Genomic DNA, 14,383 nt, shown 5'->3' with positions numbered 1-14,383 from the left:
AAAAGAATAAAATACTTAGGAATTTATCTACCTAAAGAAACAAAAGACTTATATATAGAAAACTATAAAACACTGATGAAAGAAATCAAAGAGGACACAAACAGATGGAGAAATATACCGTGTTCATGGATTGGAAGAATTAATATAGTGAAAATGAGTATACTACCCAAAGCAATCTATAGATTCAATGCAATCCCTATCAAGCTACCAATGGTATTTTTCACAGAACTAGAACAAATCATCTCACAATTTGTATGGAAATATAAGAAACCTCGAATAGCCAAAGCAATCTTGAGGAAGAAGAATGGAACTGGAGGAATCAACCTGCCTGACTTCAGGCTCTACTACAAAGCCACAGTCATCAAGACAGTATGGTACTGGCACAAAGATAGAAATATAGATCAATGGAACAAAATAGAAAGCCCAGAGATAAACCCACGCACATATGGACACCTTATCTTCGACAAAGGAGGCAAGAATATACAATGGAGAAAAGACAATCTCTTTAACAAGTGGTGCTGGGAAAACTGGTCAACCACTTGTAAAAGAATGAAACTAGAACACTTCCTAACACCATACACAAAAATAAACTCAAAATGGATTAAAGATCTAAACGTAAGACCAGAAACCATAAAACTCCTAGAGGAAAACATAGGCAAAACACTCTCCGACATAAATCACAGCAGGATCCTCCATGACCCACCTCCCAGAATATTGGAAATAAAAGCAAAAATAAACAAATGGGACCTAATTAAAATTAAAAGCTTTTGCACAACAAAGGAAACTATAAACAAGGTGAAAAGACAGCCTTCAGAATGGGAGAAAATAATAGCAAATGAAGCAACAGACAAACAATTAATATCAAAAATATACAAGCAACTTCTGCAGCTGAACTCCCGAAAAATAAACGACCCAATCAAAAAATGGGCCAAAGAACTAAACAGACATTTCTCCAAAGAAGACATACAGATGGCTAACAAACACATGAAAAGATGCTCAACACCACTCATTATTAGAGAAATGCAAATCAAAACCACAATGAGGTATCATTTCACACCAGTCAGAATGGCTGCTATCCAAAAGTCTACAAGCAATAAATGCTGGAGAGGGTGTGGAGAAAAGGGAACCCTCTTACACTGTTGGTGGGAATGCAAACTAGTACAGCCACTATGGAGAACAGTGTGGAGATTCCTTAAAAAACTGGGAATAGAACTGCCATATGACCCAGCAATCCCACTGCTGGGCATATACACCGAGGAAACCAGAATTGAAAGAGACGCGTGTACCCCAATGTTCATCGCAGCACTGTTTACAATAGCCAGGACATGGAAGCAACCTAGATGTCCATCAGCAGATGAATGGATAAGGAAGCTGTGGTACATATACACAATGGAATATTACTCAGCCATTAAAAAAAATACATTTGAATCGGTTCTACTGAGATGGATGAAACTGGAGCCCATTATACAGAGTGAAGTAAGCCAGAAAGAAAAACAACAATACAGTATACTAATGCATATATTTGGAATTTGAAAGATGGTAACGATAACCCTATATGTGAGACAGAATAAGAGACACAGATGCATGGAACAACTTTATGGACTCTGAGGGAGAAGGTGAGGGTGGGACGTTCTGGGAGAATAGCATTGAAACATGTATATTATCGTATGTGAAATAGAACACCATTCCATGTTCGATGCATGTGACAAGGGCTCAGGGCCGGGGCAATGGGATGATCCAGAAGGATGGGATGGGGAGGGAGGTGGGTGGGGGGTCCAGGAAGGGGAACACATGTAAACCCATGGCTGATTCATGTCAATGTATGGCAAAAACTATTACAATATTGTAAAGTAAAAAAAAAAAAAGAAAGAAAAAAAAAACAAAAAACACCATATGGTTATCTCAATAGATGCAGAAAAAGCCTTTGACAAAATTCAGCATCCATTTATGATTAAAACCCTCCAGAAAGCAGGAATAGAAGGAACATATCTCAACATAATAAAAGCTATATATGACAAACCCACAGCAAACATTATCCTCAATGGTGAAAAATTGAAAGCATTTCCCCTAAAGTCAGGAACAAGGCAAGGATGCCCACTTTCACCACTACTATTCAACATAGTTTTGGAAGTTTTGGCCACAGCAATCAGAGCTGAAAAAGAAATAAAAGGAATACAGATAGGAAAAGAAGAAGTAAAACTCTCACTGTTTGCAGATGACATGATCCTCTACATAGAAAACCCTAAAGACTCTACTAGAAAATTACTAGAGTTAATCAATGAATATAGTAGAGTTGCAGGATATAAAATTAACACACAGAAATCCCTTGCATTCCTATACTCCAATAATGAGAAAGCAGAAAGAGAAATTAAGGAAACAATACCATTCACCATTGCAACAAAAAGAATAAAATACTTAGGAATATATCTACCTAAAGAAACAAAAGACTTATATATAGAAAACTATAAAACACTGATGAAAGAAATCAAAGAGGACACAAACAGATGGAGAAATATACCGTGTTCATGGATTGGAAGAATTAATATAGGGAAAATGAGTATACTACCCAAAGCAATCTATAGATTCAATGCAATCCCTATCAAGCTACCAATGATATTTTTCACAGAACTAGAACAAATCATCTCACAATTTGTATGGAAATATAAGAAACCTCGTATAGCCAAAGCAATCTTGAGGAAGAAGAATGGAACTGGAGGAATCAACCTGCCTGACTTCAGGCTCTACTACAAAGCCATAGTCATCAAGACAGTATGGTACTGGCACAAAGATAGAAATATAGATCAATGGAACAAAATAGAAAGCCCAGAGATAAACCCATGCACATATGGACACCTTATCTTCGACAAAGGAGGCAAGAATATACAATGGAGAAAAGACAATCTCTTTAACAAGTGGTGCTGGGAAAACTGGTCAACCACTTGTAAAAGAATGAAACTAGAACACTTCCTAACACCATACACAAAAATAAACTCAAAATGGATTAAAGATCTAAACGTAAGACCAGAAACCATAAAACTCCTAGAGGAAAACATAGGCAAAACACTCTCCGACATAAATCACAGCAGGATCCTCCATGACCCACCTCCCAGAATTTTGGAAATAAAAGCAAAAATAAACAAATGGGACCTAATTAAAATTAAAAGCTTTTGCACAACAAAGGAAACTATAAGCAAGGTGAAAAGACAGCCTTCAGAATGGGAGAAAATAATAGCAAATGAAGCAACAGACAAACAATTAATCTCAAAAATATACAAGCAACTCCTGCAGCTGAATTCCAGAAAAATAAACGACCCAATCAAAAAATGGGCCAAAGAACCAAACAGACATTTCTCCAAAGAAGACATCCAGATGGCTAACAAACACATGAAAAGATGCTCAACATCACTCATTATTAGAGAAATGCAAATCAAAACCACAATGAGGTATCATTTCACACCAGTGTGAATGGCTGCTATCCAAAAGTCTACAAGCAATAAATGCTGGAGAGGGTGTGGAGAAAAGGGAACCCTCTTACACTGTTGGTGGGAATGCAAACTAGTACAGCCACTATGGAGAACAGTGTGGAGATTCCTTAAAAAACTGGGAATAGAACTGCCATATGACCCAGCAATCCCACTGCTGGGCATATACACCGAGGAAACCAGAATTGAAAGAGACGCGTGTACCCTGATGTTCATCGCAGCACTGTTTACAATAGCCAGGACATGCAAGCAACCTAGATGTCCATCAGCAGATGAATGGATAAGGAAGCTGTGGTACATATACACAATGGAATATTACTCAGCCATTAAAAAAATACATTTGAATCGGTTCTACTGAGATGGATGAAACTGGAGCCCATTATACAGAGTGAAGTAAGCCAGAAAGAAAAACAACAATACAGTATACTAATGCATATATATGGAATTTGAAAGATGGTAATGATAACCCTATATGCGAGACAGAATAAGAGACACAGATGCATAGAACAATTTTATGGACTCTGAGGGAGAAGGTGAGGGTGGGACGTTCTGGGAGAATAGCATTGAAACATGTATATTATCTTATGTGAAACAGAACACCATTCCTTGTTCGATGCATGAGACAAGGGCTCAGGGCCGGGGCAATGGGATGACCCAGAGGGATGGGATGGGGAGGGAGGTGGGTGGGGGGTCCAGGAAGGGGAACACATGTAAACCCATGGCTGATTCATGTCAGTGTATGGCAGAAACTATTACAATATTGTAAAGTAGTTAGCCCCCAACTAAAATAAGTAAGTAAATAAATAAAAAATAAATGCACAATGAAAAAAAAATTCACAACCTAAAAAAAATAAAGACACAATTCAAGACAAATAATTTAGTTTTTTGAAGACTATCGCTTACATTATTCTGTTCTCAATTGAATATTGTTTTCTCACATGGATCCAAAACTTTCTTTATTTTTCTTCTCTCAGAAGGTTTTTATAAAATAAAGAACCTCTCAAACCAAAAAAAATAAATAAATAAAAAAATAAAAGTAATGCCCTGTCCCCCCCAAATCAATAAATTTGTTTCTGCTTTTGTTTTATTTTTTTTTATTTTTTATTTTTTTTAATTTTTGCTCATGTCTTTTTTTTTTTTTTTATAAATTTATTTATTTTAGTTGGGGGCTAATTACTTTACAATATTGTAATAGTTTTTGCCATACATTGACATGAATCAGCCATGGGTTTACATGTGTTCCCCTTCCTGGACCCCCCACCCACCTCCCTCCCCATCCCATCCTCCTGGATCATCCCATTGCCCCGGCCCTGAGCCCTTGTCACATGCATCGAACATGGAATGGTGTTCTGTTTCACATATGATAATATACATGTCTCAATGCTATTCTCCCAGAACGTCCCACCCTCACCTTCTCCCTCAGAGTCCATAAAATTGTTCCATGCATCTGTGTCTCTTATTCTGTCTCGCATATAGGGTTATCGTTACCATCTTTCAAATTCCATATATATGCATTAGTATACTGTATGGAATCTGCTTTTGTTTTAATGTTGAGTTTTGTAGCTTAGCTGTGAGGTTATTCTTGATGAGAACCCTTAAGATTCCTTTCCTAAAGTTCTATTCCAAACTTCCACATAGCAATACTTTTAACAGTATGTGACTTGGTTTACATATTTTGTGCTTACCTTACATAAAATTTCTATTTTATCATATTGTGTAAATACTGCTTTAACAACAACAAAAAGATCTTGCCATTAGGCTGTTTTCCAACTGCTGTCTTCACATAGAGTGACTGTAAGAAAGACATGATCATCTTAAAAGCCTTTTGCTTTACTTAGAATTGTAAGTAGCTCAGTCATGTCCAACTCTTTGTAATCCCATGGACTGCAGCTCACCAAAATTCCATGGAATTCTTCAGGCAAGAATATCGCAGTGGTTAGCCATTCCCTTCTCTAAGAGATCTTTCCGACCCAGGGATCCAATCCAGGTCGCCCACAATGCTGGTGGATATTTTACTGTCAGGTGGCTCAGAAATTTTAAAAGTGAAAGTGTAGTCTCTCAGGCATATCTGACTCTTTTTGATCCCATGGACTATAGCCCTCCAGACTCCTCTGTCTGTGGAATTCTTCAGGCAAGAATACTGCAGTGGGTTGCCATTCCCTTCTCCAAAAATCTTCCTGACCTAGGGATCAAACCCAAGTCTCCTGCATTGCAGGCAGATTCTTTATCATCTGATCTTTTCTAAAATAAGCCAATTTCTTTGCTGCGTCGGCTGCTGCAAAGGCATGTGTCTCTGCTGACGAATGGTTTCCGGGCTTTCTTTGCATAGATGTCTTCCTACATAAACTTGACCCTCAGTCCCTCCTATTTTCTAAGTGCTTGGATTCTTTTGTTCTTAGAATAAACTTTTTGGAACAATATAATAGAAATATTTTTACTTTTTGGTTCATCATTTGCCTTTATTCATCTTTTTTTTTTTTTTTTCATACTGGCATGAAAGCTCTTGAAAGGCATACCACCGTCCCCCACTGTATCATTCACAATTTTCTCCTAGCCAAATCTGGCACATCTTAGGCGCTTGCTGACAGCCTGAAAAGTGAAATTACCTGGGCTCTGGACACTGTTGAACAAGGCTGGTCCCTTTCTATTACAAGCTCACTCTGTGTGTCTATCTGAAATCTCTATGTTCAATCTTTTCTACACTGCCCAGTGTTCCTTCTCCTCCTTCCCCCATGCACCATATGGTCTCACGTGACTTTGTCTCCTTCCAAAATGAAAAGAGGAACCATCAGCAACTGCTTCTTTCCAGCAATTGTATTTACACACCCATTTTCCGTCCTTCTCCTGACAAGAAGTTGCAAAGAATCCAGTTGTCACCAAAGCCCAGGACTTTTTCAAAAATGCTGGCTCCTCTCCCACCTGTGGTCAGTCTCTGCCTGCTTCCCTCTCTAGCTCATCCTCTTCAACATTCAATACACTCTCATATTTACCGTTAACGCAATACATAATTCACCAAGCAATATATCCTAAACCTTTTGTTCTCTGCCACAACCAAGCCTTTTGAAAGAGTTATGTCTGCATGCTGTATTGCATTTCTTACTAATCATTTCTTCAGCAGGCTCTAAGTAGGTTTTTCCCCGTCTACACCATCTGAAATTGTCTCTGTTACAATTATTGTTGGCCTCCATGTAGCCAAATTCACCAGATTTTAAGTCTTTTAAACTGACATATTAACTGAATTAGAAATATTCATTAGTGTAACTATTCTAATGTAACTAGATTACAATTTCCTTGACTAAACTGCATGGCAAGCATTATGACAAGAAGCTTACAAGAGTAATTTATTTTAATAACTAAAAGAAATCTTGAAATATTAGAACATTTGTAAATGTTAAATCATTTTACAGATTACAAGGAGTGAACAGACTTCAAATAGGTTGTTGCTTTTAGATTTATATTTAGAAAATGGTGGAATTGGATATAGAACCATTTCAGGCTGATTCCACAGGTATTACTGTTAGTCAATTTATTATTCCTTGTTCTTAAATCCTTTTATTCTTTCCACCTCTATGAAACATTCATTCTGACATTTTTTTCCCCTAAATTCTCTGGGTTCTTCTTTTTGTCTGTCCACTTTGCCATCTATTCCTCTTCCATCAGACACCTCAGTGTTGGAAGCTTCAGGACTCAGTCTTGAGCTCTCTTCTATTTTCATTCTACATTCTTTTCTAATCTGATGTCATCATTTACAGAATGATAATCTCACGTGTATATCTCCTGGCTAAACCCATTGTAGTTGACATATGCAATGTTTATGTTTCACGGGTGGCACAGCCACAATGTGTTCAGGTCAAAGTTGTGATGTTCTTGCCAAAGTGTTTTTTCTCCTGCCAGTACCACCTACAAAGTCATTTCCGTTTGCCTGCTTGCTTATGAGAAATAAAATGTTCTCTCATTGAGTAGAATCCTCCCACCTTGATATTTTCCAAATATTACTTTGTTGCCAAAGCTTGGCACAAAATTCATCCCTTGACTTGGGACAGTCAACATCCACTCAGCTTACCAGAGATGGAAGCCCTGTTTCCAACCCTGAGAAAAACACATCTGACTGGGAAACATAAGAGATCCAAATGAAAACATCTGTCAAGACCTGCAGAAATTAACATTCAAGGTAGGAGGTATAAACAGAAACTCAGGAGCAAAATACTTGAATAGGTTGTAAGACCCTGTCATTTTGGTATTGAGTGAGCCGTTGGACATTAAAACTCCCCCTCCTTCCAGTTTACATTAAAGAAAGGAAGCGTCATTCCTTAAAGATGACTCTAGATCACTGTAATTTGGTAAAAACAAAACACTTCTGACAATTACTGTTAAATTTTATTTATCTTGGAGGAAAGATCATCTGGAAAAGAACACTTACCATAACATGCAGCTTTATCGGACCAGCCGCCTTCTCCACATACTATGGAGCCTGTGGTGCCTCCATCTCGGTTCTCATACCCATCAAGACATTCATAGTCCAGCCTGTCGTTCAGCCTGAACCACGTGCCATGACTTTTAGCTCTGGCATTCTCAAATACTGGCCTGTCACAGAATTCTAAGGGATAATTGAATTGCGATTTCACTTCTAATATTATTTAGTGGGCAATTTGATTGAGTCTCATCTCAAGGAAAAGGGCTTTACCAATTAGTATGTACTAATCACTAAAAATAAGCGAAGAATACCAGTGATATACCACTGTCCTGAAATAATTACTCAAAATGAAAAAAAAAGTGTATTTCTATGCAACATTTTCCTCAGCACTTAATGTCCCTGAATCATTTATTTTATGAACATGTTCCTGAGTTTAATTATATTTATGCATTTTTCCAACGCTAGTATAAAAATAAGCCCATTACAGAATATTGTAGTATTTGCATAACAGCATTTTCTGAATTAACATGTCAAATTTATTAGCAGTTGTGACATATTTGCCAGAGAAAAATTAATTGAAAAAAAGTAATTTTGAAAAAGGTAAGTAAATTTTTAAAGATCCTATAAAATTTTTAAAATTCACATGCTGATTTTCCTTTCCCAACTATATTTTTAATTGTTGTATACTCTTTATAATTATCAAGATTGAATACAGACATAGGTCTATTATTTATAGCTATTAGAAGAAAATATTACAAAAAATAAGTATAAGAAAATATATTAACAAGTTTACTTTCACTAACACCATAGACTGATGTTAATAAAGGTTTAAATAATTTACTTCATATTTCATAATGTGTTAAAGCAAAATTATACTAGTAAAATATAATGAGACATTTTTCATAGAAAGAGTGTTAGAATGGAAAATTGTCATATATTAAAATAAAATAAGTTTGATATGGGTAACTTTTTTCATTTTGAGTGTGTAGTGCTTGTAGCAATCATAGACATTGGAAAAACATGAAAACAGTAGAGAAGGATATTATAAATAAACACTTCACTTAAAGTGAACATGTAAAATGTCATTTCAAAAATATCACTGTGTAGCTTTGGGATGAATAAGACAAACGCAACAAATTGTGCTTAGAAAATCTTCATAAATATCTATGTGTTGCCACAGGAAAAACTTCGAGCACAGCAGAATTAGGTACTGTCTAGAAGGCTTTCTCTGCCTCCACTAACTAGATGTTTATGAAGATTTCTTAAGAGAGAATTTTTCACAAGGATATCTACCCTAGAGACTCAAACATATGAATTATTCATCATATTATTTAAAGATTATGCACCATGGCCTCATACCTTTGCTTAAAAACATAACTTTTAGGCTTAGGAGGAGAGACTTTGGCTTTAAGAGTCTTCTAAAATAAAAGCAGATGCAATCAGCATAAAGGTCTCAGCTAAAAATAAATGAACTCATCCAAGAATAGAGGTAAGGCTCCTAGCAAAATTAGGTTTTATTCACAGGATGATTTAAGTGAAAAATGCTTCAACTATATGGTGCAGTGATATTCTACTCCACTAGTAATTAATCATAAAAGACAAAAAAAAAATGATATACATTTTCCAAAGCTTTGTAAATGATCTTTTCAAATACAGCCATGGAACCAGAAAACATTGCATATGACCCTGCCCGAGCAAAAACAACACAACAACAATAACAAACACAGAAAAAAGGATAAAAATATAAAGTTACAGAGTACTTCTGTATAGTTATCATTAGGATAAAGAATACTAAAATAATGAATTACTTACTAATGCAAACAGGTTGAGTCGACCATCCATTTTGCAGACATGTAATTAATCCTGAAGTCTTACCATCTGATGTTACATAATCTGGTTTACACTTATATTCTGTTTGTTTATTTAGGGGATATGTAAAGGCAGATTCAGACAAAAATCCATTCTTAATTCTTATATTGTATTTTGAACATGTTTCTAAAAGGGAGAAAGCATAAAGAAAAGGTAAGCATATATTTGATACACTTTTCATAAGGACACAAATAAGGTAATGATACAAAAAAGTGGATTCATTTATGAATACAAACCAAGAAAACTTCTAATCATTTAAGTTCCTGTGTAAGAGAAAGAAAAAAAAAAAACTATGAGTTTCCAAAGATATTAAACCAAGGCACTTTATTTCTATTTTCTAGAACAAAGCAAGATTTAAAATACTCTGAATTCCTTCTAGGAAATTATTAGAAATCTGTTTGTCTAAAGGATCTGAAATCCTATAGCATGTCAGAAATCTTTTAGCAATGGGTTTCCTTTCCTGGGACTTGTAGAAAATATTGTCTAGTCTGGATCTCTTACATAACCCAGAACACAGATCAGGTGACGATCACAGAATCTTCCACCATAGTGACCCCAGCCTTTGTCTCTGAGAATTTGAAATGTTGTCATCAAAACTGGGTGCTTAAAGCCATGTCAGTACTTGGAGTTTAATGAAGATGACAAAGATCGATACCTGCATTCATTCTACTAAGGACAAAATGATGATCCTTCAAGCCATGAATAACTAAACTTGAAAAAGTACAAATCTGTCACCTACTAGATATCTTCATAGCACTCAACTAAATTTTTTTCATAATTCATGAATAAAGAAGAAATATGAAGAGAAAACTTTGAATATGATGAATTGAATGAAAAAAACATGATAAGTAAAGTTTTATATGATTTATGAGATGACATATAAGTGTGCTGAGGGGAATTTTAAAATTACATAGCAATAATAGAAAATGATAAAGACTGAAAATCAATAATTGCTTTTACTTAAAATTGAAAATAGAAAACCAAACTATATAATTTTGAAACAATGTAGTGATATCAGTAAGATAGTGGAATATGCCACCTTGACCTCTCCTTCTCTCCACAGACACACTGAGTTAACAGCTATGTGTGTATCAGCTCCTTCTATTCAAAATAGAAACAGTAAATGAGAAGTTCTGCATTCAAGACAAGTGAGAAAATGCCAAAATCCTAAGTGGCAGGGAAAACTAAGACACATTCCCGCAATAAAATCCATCCAGCAGAGGACCATACAATTTGAAGGGAACACTCAACTCCTAGATTCTCTGGAGGAGCAAAGAGTTTGATCCACAATCTAGGTCTCTGCTTTTCCAAATGCTAGTCCAGGGTCAGGCTTCCAATTATCCTGCCTCTGGGAGGCCTAGCATTTCCAATCTCCCGGGATTACAGAAATGAAGTGGCAGTTAGGAATCGCTGTTCCAGCACTTCTTGCAGGTCTTCCACTAGCTTAATTCAGAGTGAGAAACTCCCAGTTTCTCCATGGAAGGAGTCAGATGGCAATCTGGACCTTCATCTTTTGCAGCTCTGCCTGAGGAATTGGCTTCTAACTAACCTGTCTCTGAGAGCTGATGAAACCCAAAATTTGCATGGTGCCTGGGGACTACAGAGAGCTAAATCATGGTTCAGAAGGAATAGGGTTTGAAGTAGCATGCAGGCATTTGCCACAGCTCCTCTCTCCAGTTCAGTGCAGAGTGAGCAAGGTGATAAACTCCAATTGCCTGCTCCACCAAGTATCCTGACCTGTAGATCACTGCATACTCTAGCCTCGAAGTTTGGATGACCAGAGAAGTTAGAGAGGCACCCAAAATTCTGGCCAGGCTAATTGAAAAGGCTAAATTCTGGCAAGGTTCTACTTATGAGCCCAGTCGGTGAAGACTAGGAGAAATGGGTGTTTAGGCTAATGCACAGTTATCAACACAGAGAGTCAAGAAAAATGATCTAGTGAGAAGTATGTTCAAATGAGAAGAACAAGATATCCATTGCTTTTTATCCCGACCCAACAACAGAAATTGGATATCCATCTACAGCAAACCTGACTTGGAATGAGGTGTGGGCTCAATACCAGACACTGAGATCCATGATGGCGGAAGAGTAGCTGCACGTGGAGTACAACTCTCTCCACGGATACATTAGGAATACACTTCCAGACACAGAAGATCTTGCCGAACACCAGCTGAGAACCTGACCACCGGAAAAGAATATATAGAACCATGCAACACTCAGCAGGACAAAAGGAGTAGGGGAGTGAGTAGAACTGGATGTGCACCTGGGGTTGGGGAACTGAAGCAGGGGACAGAGCTGCATAGGAGGGCAAATGTGTGTGACAGAGGTGAAGCACTGAGGCTGTTGGAGAGTGAAGCAGCTGATCTGTGAGAGTCTGAATGGAATGAGAATCACACAGACAATCCTTGCCACAGCCATACCTACCCCAGACAGGGATGCAAGTCCCCTAGATAGTGCTGCAGCTTGGAGCTGGAACAGATTGGAAAACAAGCCCAGGGCAAGGTCTGCTGTTGACTGAAGGGAGATGGCCTGAGGGAACCTGATGGAGGAGATTGCAGTGGGAAATGCTTATGAAGGAAAGCCAAATAACCTGGAAGCAGGGTGGTACTGCTGAGTCACCCACAGAGGATATAGCCATCTCTGCAGCCTCTCTCTCTGCACATTCAGCACCAGACAGCTGGAACAATCCAGGGAAGGTGGCCCTTTAAGGACCTCATGTAAAAGGCAACAGAGAAGGACCTCATCCAGGGTGACCTTTAAGTCCCTGATGCGATGAACAAAAGAGTTGACCCCAACTGGGGGGCCCTGTAAGCACTTGAAGGGGCCAAGGAGCAGAGAAGGACCAGTCAAAGAGGCCTTCTGTTGGCCAGGTGCCAGAAGCTAGGAAAAGACTCTAATAGGACCATAGCTCCTGCAGCTGAGTCCACTGGTTTCCCTGCACACTTGGCACTGCCAGGGTTCCCATAATTCAAGCAGCTGTGCCACCTCCATGTTCAATCCTCACTGGGAAGAGCTGTCAGAAGCTAGAAAAATCCCTAATAGTCCCATGCCTCCTGTGACAATAGCCACCAGCCAGGTATCTGGCGTTGCCAGGGTTCCCATTATCCAAGCTCCCGTGACACTCCCATTCTCAACCCCCACAAGTACAGAGCAACCGGAGGCTACAAAAAACCCTAAGGACACCATATTTCCTGCTGTCGTAGCCCATGGCTCCCCTGAGTACCCGGTACTGCCAGGGTCCCTGCAATCCAAGCAACTGCACCACCTCCACATTTGGTCCTCCCGGGGGCACACCCAAGTCCTCCAGGGGAGGCTCAGGAGCAAATCCTGTGGACGACTCACATGCAGAGGTGGAGATAAAACCACAAGTGAAATTCAGGGGCAGGAGAGAACCCAAACATTCCCCCCAATGCTACAAGCTGAAGATTGAATCCACTTGGTCAACTGGCAGACTTTGTATCTATGGAATATATAAAGGACAATGAGAGTTTCTGCAAAAAAAAAAAAAAACAACACACTAGCACTGGCAGATGTGGACATTAGAGCAAGAACATGCAAGAGTAGAACCAGATTAGAGTCTGAGCTGCTGCCACAACAGGTAAGAGACCAGCCCAGAACTGGAGGGCATCCTAGGGAAGTGAGGTGGACTGTGACTCACATTAAGGAAAAGGATGCTGACAGCTGATTCAAGAAAAATATTTATTTTTTTATATATTTTAACTTATTCAGTAGTTGCTACTGGGTTTTTACTTTTTTTTTTCTCTCTGTTGTATTTATTGATTTTAATACTACTATTAAATCTATTTATGCTTTGGAGAAATTTTTTAAATCACACTTTTAATTTCCTTTAAATACTTCTGCCTCTACATTGCTCTTTTGTGGCTTTGTGAGTTTTTTCCTATTTTTATTTTTCGAAGTTTTAAAAAAATTTATTATTATTTTACTACATGTATTCTTTTGTTTGCTTTTCTAATTCTTTTCCTGTGGTGTTACTCTTTAATATATATGAAACTTATTTATCTACCTCTTTTTAAATTTTCTTTTCTAATCTTTCTTTCTTTCCTTCCTTTTCTCTCTTTTTCTCATGATATTTATTAGTCTGTTTTGCTTTAGTTGTTTTATTCCCCAGGTGACACATGGCTTTGGTTTTTTTATACATTTTATGCTTTTAGTCAGTTTTGTTAATAACTAGTTGATATCATTTTTGCTTTCATTTATTCACTGGTTCAATCTCTTCTACTTTCTTGTTCTTCTTTTTTTTAAAACTGTTTTTTTTTTTTTAATGTGTGTATATGCATGTGTATGTATCCCATTATTTTTCTGAGTACTTGCCTGATTTTGTATTTGATATCTGTCTGGAGTTTGCATTCGGTATCTTGTTTTAGTGTGTTTGTTTTAATCTCCTTTAATGCCATTACAAACCACCTGTGTAATGTCACTTTGCTGGCCAGAGTTCAGGCCCAGAGCCTTTGGAGTGGGAGTGCTGACAAGACTCTACACTTCCATAAAACTCCTAATCAAAGGGAGTATTTATTAGTGAGGACTCCCATAAAGGCCTCTGCCTGTAGACACCTGGCATTACCCAACTGCCAGCAGCACCCAGTGTAGGAGGCCTCAC

General features: G+C 37.8%; 1 protein-coding gene across 1 annotated transcript in view; it reads right to left on the bottom strand.

Moving 5' to 3' along the window:
- Nucleotides 1-14,383, bottom strand: part of LOC145505195 (complement factor H-like) — a 76,980-nt gene that overhangs the window by 47,513 nt on the left and 15,084 nt on the right. Inside the window, 2 exon segments of the mRNA XM_081486973.1 lie at nt 7,903-8,079; nt 9,709-9,891. Of these exon segments, the coding sequence (XP_081343099.1) occupies nt 7,903-8,079; nt 9,709-9,891 (360 nt within the window).

The sequence above is a fragment of the Giraffa tippelskirchi genome, chromosome 5 (assembly GCF_054371585.1).
Source record: "Giraffa tippelskirchi isolate mGirTip1 chromosome 5, T2T-mGirTip1v1.2.pri, whole genome shotgun sequence".
Taxonomy (NCBI): domain Eukaryota; kingdom Metazoa; phylum Chordata; class Mammalia; order Artiodactyla; family Giraffidae; genus Giraffa; species Giraffa tippelskirchi.
Note: the sequence above shows the minus strand (reverse complement) of the source record. Positions and strands in the feature narration are given on the sequence as shown.